At 45.0% G+C, this 19,318-nt stretch overlaps 1 protein-coding gene across 2 annotated transcripts in view; it reads right to left on the bottom strand.

The window, feature by feature from the left end:
* piezo1 (piezo-type mechanosensitive ion channel component 1) overlaps positions 1 to 19,318 on the bottom strand; it is a 278,272-nt gene that overhangs the window by 67,555 nt on the left and 191,399 nt on the right. For both annotated transcript variants that reach the window (XM_055649000.1, XM_055649001.1), the window contains exons 17-24: positions 18,843 to 18,875; positions 16,599 to 16,693; positions 13,252 to 13,412; positions 12,036 to 12,212; positions 10,838 to 10,963; positions 6,908 to 7,108; positions 4,138 to 4,342; positions 1,963 to 2,067 (exon numbers count right to left, since the gene is read on the bottom strand). In XM_055649000.1, coding sequence (XP_055504975.1) covers positions 1,963 to 2,067; positions 4,138 to 4,342; positions 6,908 to 7,108; positions 10,838 to 10,963; positions 12,036 to 12,212; positions 13,252 to 13,412; positions 16,599 to 16,693; positions 18,843 to 18,875 — 1,103 coding nt within the window. The remainder of the gene's footprint in view (positions 1 to 1,962; positions 2,068 to 4,137; positions 4,343 to 6,907; positions 7,109 to 10,837; positions 10,964 to 12,035; positions 12,213 to 13,251; positions 13,413 to 16,598; positions 16,694 to 18,842; positions 18,876 to 19,318) is intronic.

Below are 19,318 nucleotides of genomic sequence, written 5' to 3'. Positions count from 1 at the left end.
AGGTAGGTCTTAGTAGGTCATAATGCTATTGTAGGTAATCGAAGGCAATCAAAGAAGAAGGTAAAGCTCGTTGAGATAAAAAAGGTAAGTAAACCGACCGGTAATGTTAAATGCCCGCTAAACTTTATTAAACGTCGTCTGGCTTCTTAAAAGTGTCTCCACTCCTTCTGCCCCCTTCTGCCCCCTGCTCCCCCCTTCTCTCCTCCTCTCTCCCATCGTCTCCGCGCTCTCTAAAGGACTTACTGTAACTGTGCCAGCCGTCTTTTACCTTCCTGTTCATCGTGGGTGTGAATTTCAGACAGCGCTCCCCCGCTTTCCCTGGCCCCTGCCTTTGCGATGTGTGTGTGTGTGTGTGTGTGTGTGTGTGTGTGTGTGTGTGTGTGTGTGTGTGTGTGTGTGTGTGTGTGTGTGTGTGTGTGTGTGTGTGTGTGTGTGTGCAGATGGTCGTTCCGGCTCATGGTTTCAATAGACAATAGGTGCATGAGTAGGCCATTCGGCCCTTCGAGCCAGCACCGCCATTCAATGTGATCAGTACCCCGTTCCTGCCTTATTCCCCTATACCCTGACTCCGCTATCTCTAAGAGCCCTAGCTAGCTCTCTCTTGAAAGTATCCAGAAATGTAATCGCTGATGGTCGATCCAGCTCAAGGTTTTTCAGGCGAGTGCCCTCGAGCTTGAAGGTCGAAGACAGTCGCTGAAAAGTCGCGTTAGTGGGACAGATCAATTATGCTTCCATCCACAACATGTAGACCACTGGACAGATACAATGGAGCAGAGTTCTTGTGACATGTATCGCGCAAAACTGTTTTGTGCCATAAAATGTAGCAATTGTTGAGCTGAAGCCATCTTGTGCATGATTTGGTGGCGGCTCTACCTTACTCTAGCCATTGCTGGGCACGGCTCGTGTCTACCTACCTCAACATGCTGATAGTGATCCTCATAGCGATTGGTGTTGATCTCATCACACACCTCAATTGTCTCCCTTCACCCAACCCTTGTCTTCCAGTCCAATCTCCTGCCCTTCTTATCAACTTCATGTCCACCCTTACAATCATCTGCCCTCCCCCCCCTCCCCCCCCCCCCCCCCCCCCCCCCCCCCCCCCCCCCCGCTTACCCCCGCTTTAAGGCGATTCCGCGTGTAACATATGAAAGGGTCTATAGAACATAACTGTGATATAAACTTGGGAGTGTCTGTAATCACAAATTAAACCAAGCCCCAACTTTCAACCTACATGTCACCATCTCCACTATGTCCCGTATACTTACCCCATCCCCTTCCTACACTCCTCCCTGTTTACAGCCCAAATGATTTCCTCCCACTGCTATCATCTTTATCATGTCAGGGTTTCCTGATGAAGGGCATCTGTGTGCTCAGAAACTTGTGAGGATTATGGTTCTTGTGTCTCCCACAAAGCTGGTCTATTCTCTCCCCTCTGGAACCAGACCACGATACGATGTCCTTCCAGCTGTGTTACGCTCTAGTGGCTAAAAGCTGTAAAACGATGGATAGTACAAACAGATCACATAAACCGTAAGAAACTCTAAACGATTTAAAAGGAGAAACTGCTGCAAGTGCAGAGCATATCAAATGCGATCCTCATTGAGAACTGGCAACCTAATTTTGTTATGTCGAACATGGACACAAAATGCTGGAATAACTCAGCGGGACAGGCAGCATCCACATTTTGTCTGCCCCACTGCCAAATCTCCTCAAGGTATGTCTGCTTTGAAGAAGTTCTCCTCCTGCATTTTGTGTCCATCTTCAGTGTAAACCAGCATCTGCAGTTCCCTCTTACTACTGGTTTTATGTTGTGCACTAATTCAGGACCAAGGTTCTTTTGTTGGATCTTCTGGTACATCATTAGCAATAGAAAGGAAAGCATTCAAGGCCATTCTACAATTGAGGAGAACACATTAATCTCTGTGACTGGTGAACATGAATCAAACATGGATGCGTACTTACAGAAAAGATGTTTGGAGCTGGGGGTAACCACAAAGTCAGGCAGATAGAACCATTTAATGAGGCTAGAGTGAATGGTGATCGGGGATGGCCATCTCCATGGGTAATCTGTGGATTCAAGTACAATTCTGCTCACTTCATTAAAATCATTTAACATCGTAGCCTGATATTTGTAAAACTAGAGATCTTATAAATCACCAACCCTCAGTTCACCAACATCATAAAGAGACCACAAACATCCTGGCCAGGCAGAAGCTTGTTGTCTACCCATCACCCCAAAGGCACTCAACATTGTTAAACAGTCTTGCAGTAGAGCTGGTGATGTGGTCAAAACAGAATTCGGAAAAATACTCTGGTGTGAAATTGCTTTGAACTGGATAAGCCAGATGCTCCTTGGAGGAAAAAGGGCTTCCATATCCTTCCGAATGCTGCCTCTGCCTCTCCCTCTCATTCCCAGGGCTTGGATCTTCACCCAACACCCTGCATGGCACTGATCTCTTCCTGTGCCTTCATTCCCATGGGATCTACATCCAGCGGTTATTTTGCTGGGAGATTTGGAATGGAATCTTTCTAATGGGAAATGCAGGTTAATACAGTACAGGCTTCAAATGCCTAGTACAAACTAAAACATGCCTGAACACATCAGCAACCAATTTGGATAATAAAGAGAGTGACAGATCTCTGGAAGATATGAATATCAATCTCTCTCTTTGTTTCAATATCACCACATCATTGCCTGCTAATAATACAGAGCAGTGGAGAACAAATGTCCTTTCTGTCCAAATATCCGTGCAGATGGCTATGGAGGTGATTATATTGGGGAAATAGTGTTGAAGGACGTACATAATTCCTATCTACGTATAAGATTAGTGTGGAGGTCAATTTTTCACAGCCCAAGTACCAAAGATCATGTCACATCGGCCAGAACCACAATGGGAATTGGGCCCAGGTTAATCACAAAGACGTCAAAGTGCAACTAAGTGGCTCAGCTCCAATACCATGGCATTGAGCGTCGATGTGGGCAAACGTCATTACGAAATTAGAGGGTATCAGCACAAGCCTTATTTTCCGTCCTTTAAAGTGAATGGAACAAAAGACAATCTCACTGCCTGGTATCTGGTTTCTTCCTGCAGAGTTTTGTCCTCTGGCCTCCAACACTGGGTCACAGGGAGTTATTGAACTGATTTTCACATGCTCCAGGTTCCTGCTCTGGTAACGGCAGCTGTCGTTCCAATACTCAGTACCTCATGGAATTTACTGCTCATGGGAATAGCTTCAGCAGAGGTCAAACTGCCAACATTCTCATTCAAGAAGTTATATCATATTATTTTAAATAACGTTTATGCCCCTTTGCTGCATGCTCTTCCAAACTTGGCTTCATAATCAAACCATATAATCATCACTTATTGGGCTATAGAGCGACTCTCCACAATTTTCACATTAGTTAGGAGGCCGCATTCATGTTGCAGATAATCAAGATGATTATTTAAGGAATATATTTAACCTTATTGCTTTAATTGATTTTTGTGTGTCATATAAAAGAGTATTTTGGATCAAGATACATTTGTACTTGGTCCTCAATGCAGGGGTTTAAAAAAAATCAGAGCCAGATTAAATCAAAACAAATTGGGTTCAGACTTGGGGACAAGCTTAGGAATGGTGTAAAATTACAACCAAACATGTGGCCGCGAGGTGTTCATTTCCACCATCTCTGCGTGAAGTGTTCTATTATTGGAATTTGAAAATTCCACGAGTCACCTGAAACTAAAGATGTAATGGAGGGGTTGCCTTGACCTTCCGAGAGACATTGCCACTGCATTTACAGCAGCCCACTGGACTGGCATCTCCTCTATCACTAAAGCACTGTGTACCATCTAATACACCGCAGCATCTTACTCAGGGACCTTCAGGAGCTCCTCCCCAACCCATGGCCTCCACCTCGCAGGGCAGGCATGAGGCACCGCTTCCTGCAAGTTTCCACAAAATCACACATCACCGCGACTTTGTCATCAAACTGGGAAACACCTCATAGCACAAAGGGGGAACCTTTGTCACCTACACCAGCATGGTTCAACAATTGGTTCACACCACCTCAAGGGCATTGAGCAGTTCACATTAAGTAGCAGCCTTGCCGACAACGCCCACATCCCACCTGGCAATAGTAGACAAACTCAATACCTAGACAGAGAGCTGGAGGAATTCCGAGGCACAATAGGTATTGGCACAGCAGGAAAAGGGACTGGAAGATGCAGTACTTGGGCCAGAGTCTGGCTATCGCCTGCCGTCGGCGTCTGGTCACAACGGCAATCAACCAGCAAGCGTGAATGATCGCAAGGAAGTTCATCCGCTGCCCAATCACATTGACTGTCATAATGAGGCAAACCTGTGCGACACAGATATAGATGAGAGAACAATTAAAGGAAAACACACCTCATAAAACAGCGCCTCATATTCCGCCTGGGTAGCCTGCGGCCGGCGGGCATGAACATTGAATTCTCCCAATTTTGCTAGCCCTTGCTGTCTCCTCCCCTTCCTCGAGCTGTCTCCTCCCATCCCCCCGCCCTCGGGCTCCTCCTCCTCCTCCCCTTTTTCCTTCCTTCTCCCCCCCACCCCCTATCAGGCTGAAGAAGGGTTTCGGCCCGAAACGTCACCTATTTCCTTCGCTCATAGATGCTGCTGCACCCGCTGAGTTTCTCCAGCATTTTTGTGTACCAAAGGAAAACACAAGAAGCTTTGTCTTTGGGGATCAGTACATGGACATATATAATTTGTAGGAACAAAACATAAATAGTCTGAAGAAGGGTCTCGACCCAAAACTTCACCTATTCCTTTTCACCAGAGATGCTGTCTGACCCGCTGAGGTACTCCAACTTCTTGTCTCTATGATGCTGACATATGAGGCAACGTCTACAATTTAAATCCATGAAATTATTAAATTACTTATGACAATTTGATGATATTAAGAGGGTCTGCTTGTGCATGTTAGTCCCCAATACCTAATCATTTTATTGGTGCTGGAACAAGTGAACTCTCCCTCAGGGTAAGTGATTGAAGTTTTACCATGGCCTTAGCCAAAGATATTGAGAATACTGTTCAACAATAGTAACAGCCATGGCAAAATACAGTAAAGCTAATTATTGCATGCTGAAGGTCAGTTTTTGGATGAAGAAATCATGATGTTAAGAATGTTATAGCATGACCATTTTTTTGTTCAATAGAGTCATGAACTGGGTTATACAACAAAGAAACAGGTCCTTTGCCCCACTACATCCACGATGACCCACCCATCTATATTCATCCCATTTCTTGAATTTGGACTCTATGCATGTGACACAAGGGACTGCAGATGCTGGAGTCTGGAGCAACACACAATCTACTGGAGGAACTCAGCAGCTCCAACAGCTTCCATTGGGAGGAAATGAAATGTCAACATTTCAGGTCAAAAGCCTACATCAGGAATAGAAAAATAGGTGGAGGAGTAGGCCATTCGGCCCTTCGAGCCAGCACGCCATTCAATATGATCATGGCTGATCAACTAAAATTAGTACCCCGTTCCTGCTTTTCTCCCATATCCCTTGATTCCTTTAGCCATAAGAGCCAAATCTAACTCTCTAATCTAACTAAGAATGTATTCTTACTGTATCTGAGTGGCCAAATTTAATTTTTCTTTCCAACGAAACCACCTTAGTTCCTTTTGATAATTTAAAAGTACGCTGTTTACATGCGTACATGATTAGTGGCATTTCACAATAGACAATAGGTGCAAGAGTAGGCCATTCGGCCCTTCGAGCCAGCACCGCCATTCAATATGATCATGGCTGATCATCCCCAATCAGTACCCCGTTCTTGCCTTCTCCCCATATCCCCTGACTCCGCTTTCTTTAAGAGCTCTATCTAACTCTCTCTGGAAAGCATCCAGATAATTGGCCTCCACTGCCTTCTGAGGCAGAGAATTGCACAGACTCACAACTCTCTGGGTGAAAATGTGTTTCCTCTTCTCCGTTCTAAATGGCTTACTCCTTATTCTTAAACTGTGGCCCTTGGTTCTGGACTCCCCCAGCATCGGGAACATGTTTCCTGCCTCTAGCGTGTACAATCCCTTAATAATCTTATATGTTTCAATAAGATTCCCTCTCATCCTTCTGCATTCCAGAGTATCCAAGCCCAGCCGCTCCATTCTATCAAAGGCGGTGGAGGCCGGTTCGCTGGATACTTTCAAGAGAGAGCTAGATAGGGCTCTTAAAGATAGCGGAGTCAAGGGATATGGGGAGAAGGCAGGAACGGGGTATTGATTGGGGATGATCAGCCATGATCACATTAAGTGGTGGTGCTGGTTCGAGGGGCCGAATGGCCTACTCCTGCACCTATTGTCTATTGTTTATAATATTTGGCAGTCCCACCATTCCGGGAATTACATATAACCATAGAACCATATAACAATTACAGCACGGAAACAGGCCATCTCTGCCCAAGTCCGTGACGAACAACTTTTTTTCCCTTAGTCCCACCTGCCTGCACTCATACCATAACCCTCCATTCCCTTCTCATCCATATGCCTATCCAATTTATTTTTAAATGATACCAACGAACCTGCCTCTACCACTTCCACTGGAAGCTCATTCCACACCGCTACCACTCTCTGAGTAAAGAAGTTCCCCCTCATGTTACCCCTAAACTTCTGTCCCTTAATTCTGAAGTCATGTCCTCTTGTTTGAATCTTCCCTATTCTCAAAGGGGAAAGCTTGTCCACATCAACTCTGTCTATCCCTCTCATCATTTTAAAGACCTCTATCAAGTCCCCCCTTAACCTTCTGGTCTCCAGAGAATAAAGACCTAACTTATTCAACCTATCTCTGTAACTTAGTTGTTGAAACCCAGGCGACATTCTAGTAAATCTCCTCTGTACTCTCTATTTTGTCGACATCCTTCCTATACTTGGGCGACCTACCTCTAAACCAAACTTGTAGAAGAAGAAATTGCTGAAATACTTGGCACAGCTGGCGACACTTTGATCGAGGTGCTGCCGAGTGATCTCTGGGAATAATGTACTGGTGGTGGGCCTGGCCATCTGGTTATACTTGCGGTAGTGCTCCTGGTGCCGGTACACAGTTATCTCAAATACGAGTAACATTAGCAGAAGAAGATGATCCTGGAATAGGTGGGAAACAAAGTGCAAACACATTATTTCACAGAGATCTCTCTGCCACTGGAAAATATGTCCACAATCTTGACTGAGCAAAAAAAGGTTTCCCCAGCATACATTCTCAATGACTGAATTTATGATCTCAATGGCTGAATATACGACTGTCTTATGATCCTGGTATGCAATGCCACTGTGGGGACTGCTGGTGACTCTGACAGGATAAAGGGAGGTGAAGGGTCATTTGGGCATCTTTTATTCCTGATGTTCCCATGGCATAAGAACCAGATGGTTTAGCACAGCAGACTGAGAATTGATAGTAGGCACCAAATGGAAAACATACAAATGCTATTCTCCGAATGATCACAGCTTTTCCAGCTGTCCTTGATTCCAAAATGGGCTTTGTATAAATGATAGGGTGGAAGTTGGCATCTAGTGAGCAACAGGAATAGCAGATGGAAGATGTGTATTCACATCTATTCGAGAGGGGACGGAAGGATGGGGGCCCAAGGACCATTTATAACCAGAGGCCGGACAGAGACACCACCCGCTGGTGGGACAATGCCAACTCCAGGCATCTGTAGTCAAGAGCCCGTGTCCCGAGTCAGTTCAAACAGCTGCTGAAATCATTATTTTGATCTTGGGCTTTGGCTTTCATTGAGAATAGTACAACGCGGGAACAGGCCCTTTGGCCTACAATGTCTGTGCCGAACATGATACCAATGTACCAGTCTGTACATGATTCCTAGCCTTCCATTCACTGCATGTACATGAGCCCATCTAAAAGTCTCTTAAACACAATTTGCTAATGTGATGTAATCTTAACTCAAGGTAAAAATCAGCGAGCGGCTGAAGGAATGTTCATTACATTTTTTGTCACGAAGGACAGAGAATCTAGGTCTTGAAACTGTGAGGGTGAGGGGAAGAGATGGTGGGCAGCCAGGGCTTTAGGTAGACTAAGAAGACTACAATTCTAATCTGCAATTTGAGAGGGAGAAGGTTAAATCAGAAGCGTCAGTGATGCAGTTGAACAAAGGGGACTATGAAGGCTTGAGAGAGAAGCTGGGCAAGGTCGAGTGGAAAAAGATCCTAGCAGGAATGATGGTGGGAATGCAATGGCAGGAATCTCTGGGCATAATCCAGAAGATGCAGGATCATTTCATTCCAAAGAGGAAGAAAGATTCTAAGGGGAGTAGAGGCAACCGTGGCTGACAAGGGAAGTGAGGAATGGAATAAAACTAAAAGAAAAGGTGTATAACATAGCAAAGAGTAGCGGGAATCCAGAGGATTGGGAAACTTTCAAAGTACAACAGAAGGAAACAAAAAGGGCAATACGGGGTGAAAATATGAAGTTCTAGGGTAAGATGGCCAAGAATATAAAGATGGATAGTAAAAGCTTCTTTAAGTATGTTAAGAGAAAAAGATTAGTCAAGACAAATGTGGGTCCCTTGAAGGCAGAAACAGGTGAAATTATTATGGGGAACAAGGAAATGGCAGAAGAGTTGAACAGGTACTTTGGTTCTGTCTTCACTAAGGAAGACACAAACAATATCCCAGGTGTACTAGAGGACAGAGGTTCTAGGGAGACAGAGGAACTGAAAGAAATTTGGGTTAGGTGAGAAATAGTATTGGGTAGACTGATGGGACTGAAGGCTGATAAATCCCCAGGGCCTGATGGTCTGAATCCCAGGGCACTCAAGGAGGTGGCTCCAGAAATCGTGGACGTATTGGTGATCATTTTCCAATGTTTTATAGATTCGAGATCAGTTCCTGTGGATTGGAGGGTAGCTAATGTTATCCCACTTTTCAAGAGAGAAGCAAGAGAGAAAACGGGGAATTATAGCCCAGTTAGCCTGACATCGGTGGTGGGGAAGATGCTGGAGTCAATTAGTACAGTCAATAACGGCGCATTTGGATAGCAGTAAACGGATTGGTCCAAGTCGGCATGGATTTATGAAGGGGAAATCCTGCTTGACTAATCTTCTGGAATTTTTTGAGGTTGTGACAAGTAAAATGGATGAAGGAGAGCCAGTGGATGTAGTGTATCAGGATTTTCAGTCATATCGCGTGGAAACAGGCCCGGTCGACCCAACTTGCCCACACCCTCCATTATGTCTCATCTACACTAGTCCCAACTCCCTACGTTTTGGCCCATATCCTTCTGAACCTGTCCTATCCATGTACCTGTCTAATTGTTTCTTAAATGTTGGGATAGTCCCTGCCTCAACTAGTTCATCTGGAAGCTTGTTTCATACATCCAGCATCCTGTGTGTGAAAAAGTTACCACTTAGATTCCTATTAAATTGTATCCCCTTCACCTGAAACCGATGTCCTCTGGTCCTCGATTCGCCTACTCTGGACAAGAGACTACCTGATCTATTTCTCATTTGCAGTTAGTTAGATAATTAAACAGCCTTTGTCCCATGCATGTGCAAGCGAACAACATTCAGGCTGGGCTCATCTGGTTAATAGCATTCAAGTCAGGCAAGCAAATTCACTATAGCAGGTCAGAATCTAGGTACTCCCTATGTTGGCTCATTGCCCGACAGTCTAGAGTCTCTTCATCATCTACAAGATACATAGGGAGAGTTATAAAATACTTGCCATTGTTTAAATGGGTGCAGTCACAGAAACAGGATGGTTGACACTAGCTGTTTGAGAAGGGACTGCAGATGCTGGAAAATTGAAGGTAGACAAAAGTGCTGGAGAAACTTAGCGGGTGCGGCAACATCTATGGAGCGAAGGAAATAGGCAGCGTTTCGGCCCGAAACATCGCCTATTTCATTCGCTCCATAGACGCTGCCGCATCTGCTGAGTTTCTCCAGCACTTTTGTCTCCCTCTGGTTCACACTGGCTATGCTTTTGAATGGCACTCCCAGACCACAATCCCATTCCACCGTATGTGGCTTGTGCCTGTGATGTATTGCAACAATTCAGAGACTTGTTCAATGTAAAACCCAGGCAGCCCTTCACCAAGAAGAACAATAGGGTGAGGGGTGATCTTATAGAGGTGTAAAAGGTCATGAGCGGAATAGATCGCGTATTCGCACAGTAAGGGAAGAGTAAGGGAATCGAGGACCAGAGGGCAAGGGTTCAAGGTGAAGGGGAAAATATTTAACAGGAATCTGAGGGGTAACTGTTTCACACAAAGGGTGGTGGGTGTATGGAACGAGCTGCCAGATGAGGCAGTTGAGGCCAGGATTATCCCAACGTTTAAGAAACAGTTAGACAGATAGGACAAGTTTGGAGGGATATGGACCAAACACAGGCAGGTGGGACTAGTGTAGCTGGGGCATGTTGGCCGGTGTGGGCAAGTTGGGACCGAAGGGCCTGTTTCCATGATGTATCACTCTATGACTGACAGTGACCGGTGTTTGATCGCACCATCACAAAATGTTTCCCTCCAACTCACACCCATCCTGACCTGGATGCACAGTTCATAAGCTCATGTTAAAGGAGCAGAATTAGGCCATTCGGCCCATCAAGCCTTCTCCGCCATTCAATCAGGGCTGATCTATCTCTCCCTCCAAATCCCATTCCCATTCTAATCCCAATGGAAGACGCACCATCACCACCCACGAGCATTGATGAAACAAACAGTTTTACCAGCGATCAAGCCTTACTGTAAAGTTAAAATAGATAGCCCTTACATGCTAATAGAGTGCATTATGGACCAGAGTAATTTAAGACAACGTCACTCTAATTTCACGCTAATTGGCATAGACTTTAATGACTCACTTGGAGGTAGGCAAGAACAGGAAATTCTTTTCTGAATCCAAACCAGTTGGCCGGGTCTATGGGCCCTCTGTACAGACCAGAATGCATGATTTCATCCGCTTTTAGATTAGTCTCATTTGGAGAGTGCTGCAGAGAAAAATATTTCTGTACATCAATCTAAACAAAACGTGTGCGAATGAAACATGAATGGCAACACTTGCATATACCAAAGATTACAAACTTCAGGTGATGAAAGCAAGGGGAAAAAAATAACGACACAAGCGTGAAGAGATACACATTTTCTGAAGACCTTCAAAGCCATGAATAAATATGGTAAAGATCAGTGTCAGATAAATCAATTCTAACAACACCTATATTTTTATAATTGGAAGAGCAAATTGTGAATGTATTGTATCATTGAAAGCAATACGTGATGAAAAAATTGCCACAAATGCACTTTTAACCAAACTCATGAAGAACCAGCACCCAAATCAATGGCTCATCCATCGTGTGTCCACTAAGCGTTCGTGTGACAAGGTTTAGATTTATTATTGTCACATGTATCGAGGTACAGTGAAACGCTTTGCTTTGCATGCTATCCACGCAGATCAGATATACCAGACATAAATACAATCAAGTCAAATTGAAGCACAAGAGATTGAGCAAAGGGGAAGATATACACAGGGCAGAACATAGTTCTCAGCAATGTGGCACTTTGTAGTGCATCAGCTCCAGAGACAAGGTCCAATGCCCTCAGGAAACATCTTCCAGATGTTGGGGGAGTCCAGAACCAGGGGCCACAGTTTAAGAATAAGGGGTAAGCCATTTAGACTGGAGATGAGGAAACACAGAGAGTTGTGAGTCTGTGGAATTCTTTGCCTCAGACGGCGGTGGAGGCAGGTTCTCTGGATGCTTTCAAGAGAGAGCTAGATCTTAAAGATAGCGGAGTCAGGGGATATGGGGAGAAGGCAGGAATGGGGTACTGATTGTGGATGATCAGCCATGATCACATTGAATGGCGGTGCTCTCTTGAAGGGCCGAATGACCTACTCCTGCATCTATTGTCTATTGTAGAGGGATGAGAATATAGATGGAAATTAACAGAGTTTATCTTGTGTTTACAGTATATTCAAAGAGAAAACTTAGCTGAATCTTTTTCTGTGACCATCTGTGAATTATTCTCTATACGCATCAAATGCACGAATGAGCTATTTCCTACCGCTGTGCAGTTGCTGGAATATTCGGCTGGGTTTACAATCTTCAGCTGATACAGCATTTTGCAGACCACAATGATGCACACCCAGAGAGTGGAAAGGCAGGAAGCCATTGGTCGGAACTTGGCGAACGGCATCGCAAATGCCCAGAGGACGATGAAGAGAAAGTTCATGACTGACGGCTTGGAAACAAGGAGACAAACATTAGGAAAATGTCGTTTGTTTTCCTGAAACCTGCCAGTTAAAAGTAATTAATTTATTAGTTAAACTAACCAGCTCCCGTTATGTAACGGCGGCGCAGCAGTGAAGGTACTGCAGACTGATCGTGACATTTAATAACAAATGTGGCGCAGCGGTAGAGTTGCTGCCTTACAGGGCTTGCAGCACCAGGGACAGAGGTTCAATCCTGGCTATGGGTGCAGCGGTAGAGTCACTGCCTCACAGCGGCAGACCCGGGTTTGATCTCCAGGTGCTGTCTATATAGTGTTTGTGCGGTGTTTGTATGTACTCCCCGTGGCCGCGTGGGTTTTCTCCGAGTTTTTCAGTTTCCTCCCACACTCCAAAGATGTACAGGTTTGTACATTAATTGGTTTGGGTTTGTACATTTGGTATAAGTGTAAATAATCGCTAGTGTGTGTAGGATAGTGTTAATGTGCGGGGATCGCTGGTCGGCACGGACTCGGTGGGCCGAAGGGCCTGTTTCCGCGCTGTATTTCTAAAGACTAAAAAAATGTTTTTTTTTAAATAATTCGTTATCATAATCAGTGCAATATTCAGAAAATGAAATTGCACCAGCATAGGCATTGAGGATTTTTGATTTACGTGCAAGTAGGAGATAACCATATAACCATATAACCATATAACAATTACAGCACGGAAACAGGCCATCTCGACCCTTCTAGTCCGTGCCGAACACATAATCTCCCCTAGTCCCATATACCTGCGCTCAGACCATAACCCTCCATTCCCTTCCCATCCATATAACTATCCAATTTATTTTTAAATGATAAAAACGAACCTGCCTCCACCACCTTCACTGGAAGCTCATTCCACACAGCTACCACTCTCTGAGTAAAGAAGTTCCCCCTCATGTTACCCCTAAACTTCAGCCCCTTCATTCTCATGTCATGTCCCCTTGTTTGAACTCGACAAGGTTTATTGCTTTGTGACATAATTCTCAATTGATACATTCTTTGGATACCATTGCTGAAACATTCATACCTCCTTTAATGCGACCCACACACTGAACAGTGCCACCAGCTTCATCATATGTAATTCAAGGAGCCTCCAAATTTTCACTTGGATGGAATTCAGGACTTTGGAGAATTTCAGGAAAAGTACCAAGAGGCGGTCAATCACCAAGCCCCATTTATTGCCAGCAACTGCAATAAAACAAGGAGAGAATTGTTGGCAGACCATCTTGGTATGAAATCGGCAGCGTGAGCAACACAGATAAGCTGCTTCTGTCACAACAACCTAGACATTCATGTGAAGGAAGGGACTGCAGATGCTGGTTTAAAACAAAGATAGACACAAAATGCTGGAGAAACTCAGCGTGGAAGGCAGCATCTCTGAAGAGACGGAATGGGTGACGTTTCGGGTCTGAAGAAGGGTCTCGATCTTAAACGTCACCCATTCCTTCTCTCCAGGGATGCTGCCTGTCCCGCTGAGTTACTCCAGCATTTTGTGCCTATCTTCGGTGTAAACCAGCATCTGCAGTTCCTTCCTACACATTAGACGTTGATTTTGTTACACATGTAAAAACAATGTACAGTCAATCTTGCAGTGAAACAAAATGTACACCTATATTAGTTGGCACATCAAATAATGCAGAATTCTAGGCACATGTTGTCACCCAGCAAGTACGAGAAGCTAGAGATGACGGAAAGGTGAAGTCTTGTCTAAGTTAATAGCAGAGTTAATTTCAACGTAATCCCTTCCCATCCCAGTCACACCTTCCCATCCCCACCCCATTCCACGTACTGCAGAGATCAAATTCCTTGGTTCACTCAGCCATTCCCAACCAACCTACCCCCTTTCCAGGTCCCCATGAGATGTCACACCTGTTCCTCTATCTCCTCCTTCACCTCCATCCAGGAATACCATCCAGATGTGCCAGAGGTTCACGTGCACCTCTTCAAACCTTGTCTACTGCATTCGGTGTTAAACATCACCTTTCCATTTCCTCCTCGGATGCTGCCTGACCTGCTGAGTTAGTCCAGCACTTCGTATTTTGCTCAAGATTCCAGCATCTGCAGTTCTTCCTGTCTATCTGTATTTCTTTATTTCCTGCCCACTAACCAGCCAGACTGAGGGCATTGACCAGAGGGGAAAACTCATGGCTGGACACTACCTCTGAGGACATTGGTTTAAATGCCCAGCCAATGATGAAGGTGGGTGCAGGAAGCAGTGGCTTCGAGCGGAGCAATCGAAGGGAAAGGTGGGAAAGAGGGATATGCAGATTGAAAAGAAAGGAGAAAGTGGAACAGAGAAAGAAAGAGATGTGGGGTTGAAAGGGAGTAAATTGAAGCAGATCAAGGCAGCTCACTCACTACCTCCGCTCTAAAGACAATGAGGGATGGACAGTTAAATGCCGGCTCAGCCCGTGAAGCTCACATCATTTAAACAAATAAACTGAAAGTAAAGAGAAAAAAATAGTCTAGCAGTGGGGAAGAGAAAATGGAGAGGGGATAGAGAAAGACAGCGTGAGAGCGCGAAGTGGGAATGAGAGAGAGAGAGAGAACGAGAGAGAGAGCAAGGGAGAGAGAGATTGAAAGAGAATGGCATACACACAGTGGGATAGAGAAACAGACAGAAGAACAGGAATGAAGCAATGATGAGACTCTAACGATGTATCAAGGAGCATCACAGTGATGGGGAGCAAGACTCCGTCTTTATTAACAAATGGCAGCAGAAATTTCAATGAAAATCTTAGAAAGTGCGAATAGGGCCGGTCCCACGAGCATGTGACTGCATGCGGCTAGCGCGACCTAACGTGGTCGCTTGAGCCGTACGGCCTCGCGGTGCCTGCCCCACTTCGATCGCCGGAGCCGTATGGAGTTGTGCGGAGCTGGCCCCGACATCGCGCGGGGCTCCGAAAAACTGACCGTGTTCAAATATTCCGCGCGACAAAGACCTGTCGGCCCGCAGCCGCATTGAGGCCATACGCAGCGCCTCGACGGGCGTACGCAGCGTCTCGATGTCGTACGCAGCGTATTGACGGCGTACGCAGCATCTTGACCGCGTACGCCTAGTGCGTGCCGTTGCGTGATGACGTAACCGCCTGATGCCGTGCAACGTCCAAATTCAGTCGGCCCGCCTCCTGCCCAGCTGATTGGTGAGTATGATGTCGGGACCAGCCCCGCACAACGCCAGACGGCTCCGCGGTTGGAAGTGGGACCGGCTCCGCGAGGCCGTAAGCCTCAAGCCACCACGTTTGGTCGCGCTAGACGCATGCTGGTGGGACAGGCCCTTAGGAACAACTAGCCCGGAGAGCACTGGAATAGCAAGATGTACAGTTTAAAAAGACATTGGTGAGGGTTGCAGCAGCAGATGAGCCATGGCAGAGGCAGATGTAAGCGGGTGTAGGCAGTGGTGGGGAAAGAGCAAACACAGCTGGAAGTTCACTTTGTGGGTCAGACATGTTATCAAAGTTGTAACGAGACTGGTTCAGCTTGAGCCAGGTGTCAGCACATGGCTGGAGTTACTGGCATTAAAGGAACCTTCTAAGCAAATGGCTCTGGTCTTCCCACTTACTAGCCACAAGGAATTTTGGTCTTTCAGGACTGCGAGACAAATCCCAGAGAATCCTGCAAGCTTGCTCTGAGTTTGAGTTAGAAGTTATCATTGTATGTGCAGAATATCTAGTGTTTTCAAATGAAGTAGGAAAGAAATGAGCTTCCTCACCCAATAGACAATAGGCAATAGACAATAGGTGCAGGAGTAGGCCATTCGGCCCTTCGAGTCAGCACCGTCAATCAATGTGATCATGGCTGATCATCCCCAATCAGTACCCTGTTCCTGCCTTCTCCCCATATCCCCTGACTCCGCTATCTTTAAGAGCCCTATCTAGCTCTCTCTTGAAAATATCCAGAGAACCGGCCTCCATCGCCCTCTGCGGTAGAGAATTCTACAGACTCACAACTCTTTGTCGGAAAAAATGTTTCCTCATCTCCGTTCTAAATGGCTTACCCCTTATTATTAAACTGTGGCCCCTGGTTCTGGACTCCCCCAACATGGGGAAAATGTTTCCTGCCTCTAGCATGTCCAAACCCTTAATAATCTTATATGTTTCAATAAGACACATATAAAAATCCCATCCAGCGTTCCACATTAACATCTGTGGCCTTGGGTCCCTCTGTGTGAATATATCTACTATTTAACTTGCCGAATGTTAAGTGCTGAAGATGATTTTTCAGATGTGAAATCTTATAATCCTTATATATGACCAATAACAGACATTTACTCTTCAATCGGTTACTGGTTCATGTCACCAGAGAAGAATCGTTTATCAAATGTGAAAAGGGATATAAAACTAAAAGGAAACTGGTGCAAATACAAATACATACTTTCTCCTTCAAGCCTGCTCTCCTCTGCCACTGGGCGTTCATTGTCCTCGCTGTCTGTTCCTTCTGCTGCCCCGTTCCCAAGGAGTTCAGCCGCTCTGCATTGCAACAAAATCACCTTGAAATATTTCTTCCTTTTAGAACATTTATTATTGCGCAAATAAATGAACTGTTCAGTATTGCTTTTTTGACAACCATCATATTTATGTAGGTCATTGTGGATTAAACACGGGCAGGTGGGACTGGTGTAGCCGGGCCTTGTTGGCCGGTGTTGGGCAAATTGGGCTGAAGGGCCTGTTTCCACGCTGTATCACTCAATGACTATGTGAATAGGTGATGATATTTGTACTGATAAACTGCATGCTATTTACCCCATATCATTCTGCTGCATTCATCAATAAAAGATGAATATCAGCAGCATATTAATTTTGAAGAAGGAAAGAGGCGCGTCCACCATCATAGTTTATTTTTTATCACAAGTTCCTAAGATCATTAGTGATAGGAGTAGAATTAAGCCATTCGGCCCATCAAGTCTACGCTGCCATTCGATCTATCCCTCCTTCCTAACCCCTTATAACGGGATGCAAGCAGAAGCCTCCACGTGTCGCACCCCAGGCAATGCTGACGACAGAAACTGTATCCCAGTGACTGACTGAAGCAGCCAATTCTGCAACCACCGACCGTCAATCGTCACTGACCGACCGGAAAGACGTGATATAGAAGGTGGTCGGACACGAGGAAGAAGAACCCCTTATAACAGTAGCTTGGCACGGATGAATTGGGCTGAAGGACTCGTTTCCACGCAATATAACTTTACGACTCCAAAAACCAGGACCCACCGCAGTGCCAGATCATCACAATAAAAATGGCACTCAACATTTTATTTGATAAAAAATTGGGATTATTTGATATGGCTGTCTCTCTCAGCTTCATGGCTGGTTCATTTATGGCCAAAGAATGGGAGAATATAAATCCCATACACCCACCACCCATTGTGTGAAAATGTTACCCCTTAGATTCCTATTAAATCTTTTCCACTTCACCTTAAACCTATCCTCTGGTCCTCGATTCACCTACTCTAGGCAAGAGGCTATGTGAATCCACCCAATGTATTAATCTCATGATTTTATACATCTCTATAAGATCACCCCTCATCCTCCCGCGCTCCAAGGAATAGAGTCACAGTCTGCTCAACCTCTCCCTATACCTCACACCCTCTAGTCCTGGCGACATTCTCATAAATCTTCTCTGTACCCATTCCAGCTTGACAACATCTTTCCCATAACATGGTGCCCAGAACTCAACACCATACTCTAAATGTGGCCTCACCAACATCTTATACAACTGCAACATGACCTCCCAACTTCTATACTCAAGTTCCTGAATTTTCTACTTGTTTGTACTCATCCAAGGGTCATTGCAATGGGACAGCACGACACATTAACAAAGTACTGCCAATACTGTATTCGGGTGGCGTTTCTTAACCTTTCAACAATCTTGTACAATACTGTGGCCTCTGTTGCAAGGATAACATTTCTGTGTAATTAGTGCATTTTTATCTAAGTTTTACCTCAACCAGACAGCCGGTTCCAAAATTCATTGCAACAGTTACTAATAACTTTTACAAACACTATTAAAAGTAGCCACAGTGGTGTAACCATATTGTAGCAAGTTGTGGGTTAGTATCTGTTGACCAAATCTCGACTGTATTATGAGGGAGCGTTTGCTGGTTGAATCTTGGGTAGAGGAAGGTTCAATAATGATATGGCCAACCCTGAGCAGTTGTGAAGCTGAGTGCAAAATTAGATTGTTACTGCACCAGTCATACACATGCGAGGACTAATAGTCCTGACCTACGGTACGAGTTCATTCCAAGAGCTCTCCCGAGTTTAAAAAAAAATCAAACTCGTGGTAAGCATGGAGAATGAACGTAGCTGGTACATCGGAGCTCGGGGACATCTCTTAGCGCTAACGGCAGGTACTCGGGAAGACTCGCTAACGGCAGGTAATCACGGGAAGACTCGTAAAGAATTTTCAACTTGGTGAAAAATGTCCACGAGAGCCCCGAGTACCGACGAGTGGCCATTATCGTAAATCTCCGAATTCGAATCAGGGCAAACTCGGGAGAACTCTTGGAATGAACTCGTACCGTGGGACAGGGGTTTAACAGTGTCAAGGCAAAACATCACACAAATCAAAACAGGAATGTGACTAAATTGATAAAGCAATAAGAATAACAATACTTACTCCTCAGAACGCGCTACTAAATTTTCCTTCAGCCTAAGTATGCAAAAAAAAGCAAACAATGGAACTTGATAAATGATCTTATAAATGATATCATTATAAATGAAAGATGCACTTAAATTTAAAGAAACAAATGTAGGAATGTTACATATGGCTAATCTTCCCATCAACGTTCTAATTGCTAGTTTAAGGTTACCAATGATCTGGGTTCATTTTAAACACATTTTTCGACGAGAACAGGAAGGCAGTTAAATTCTCAAAAAATGTTATTTGCCCAGTGCAATGCCACGGGTGCTTCCTGTGTGGAGTTTGCACGTTCTCCCTGTGTCTGTGTGAGTTTCCTCTGGTGGCTCCAATCTCCTCCCTCATCCCAAAGATGTGTTGGTTTGTAGGTTAATGGGCCTCTATAAATTGCCCCTAATGTGTAGGGAGTGGATGAGAAAGTTGGATAATATAGAACTGGTGTGAATGGGCGCTTG

The sequence above is a fragment of the Leucoraja erinacea genome, chromosome 17 (assembly GCF_028641065.1).
Source record: "Leucoraja erinacea ecotype New England chromosome 17, Leri_hhj_1, whole genome shotgun sequence".
In the NCBI taxonomy this organism is placed as follows: domain Eukaryota; kingdom Metazoa; phylum Chordata; class Chondrichthyes; order Rajiformes; family Rajidae; genus Leucoraja; species Leucoraja erinaceus.
This window is presented reverse-complemented; position numbering and strand designations above follow the sequence as displayed.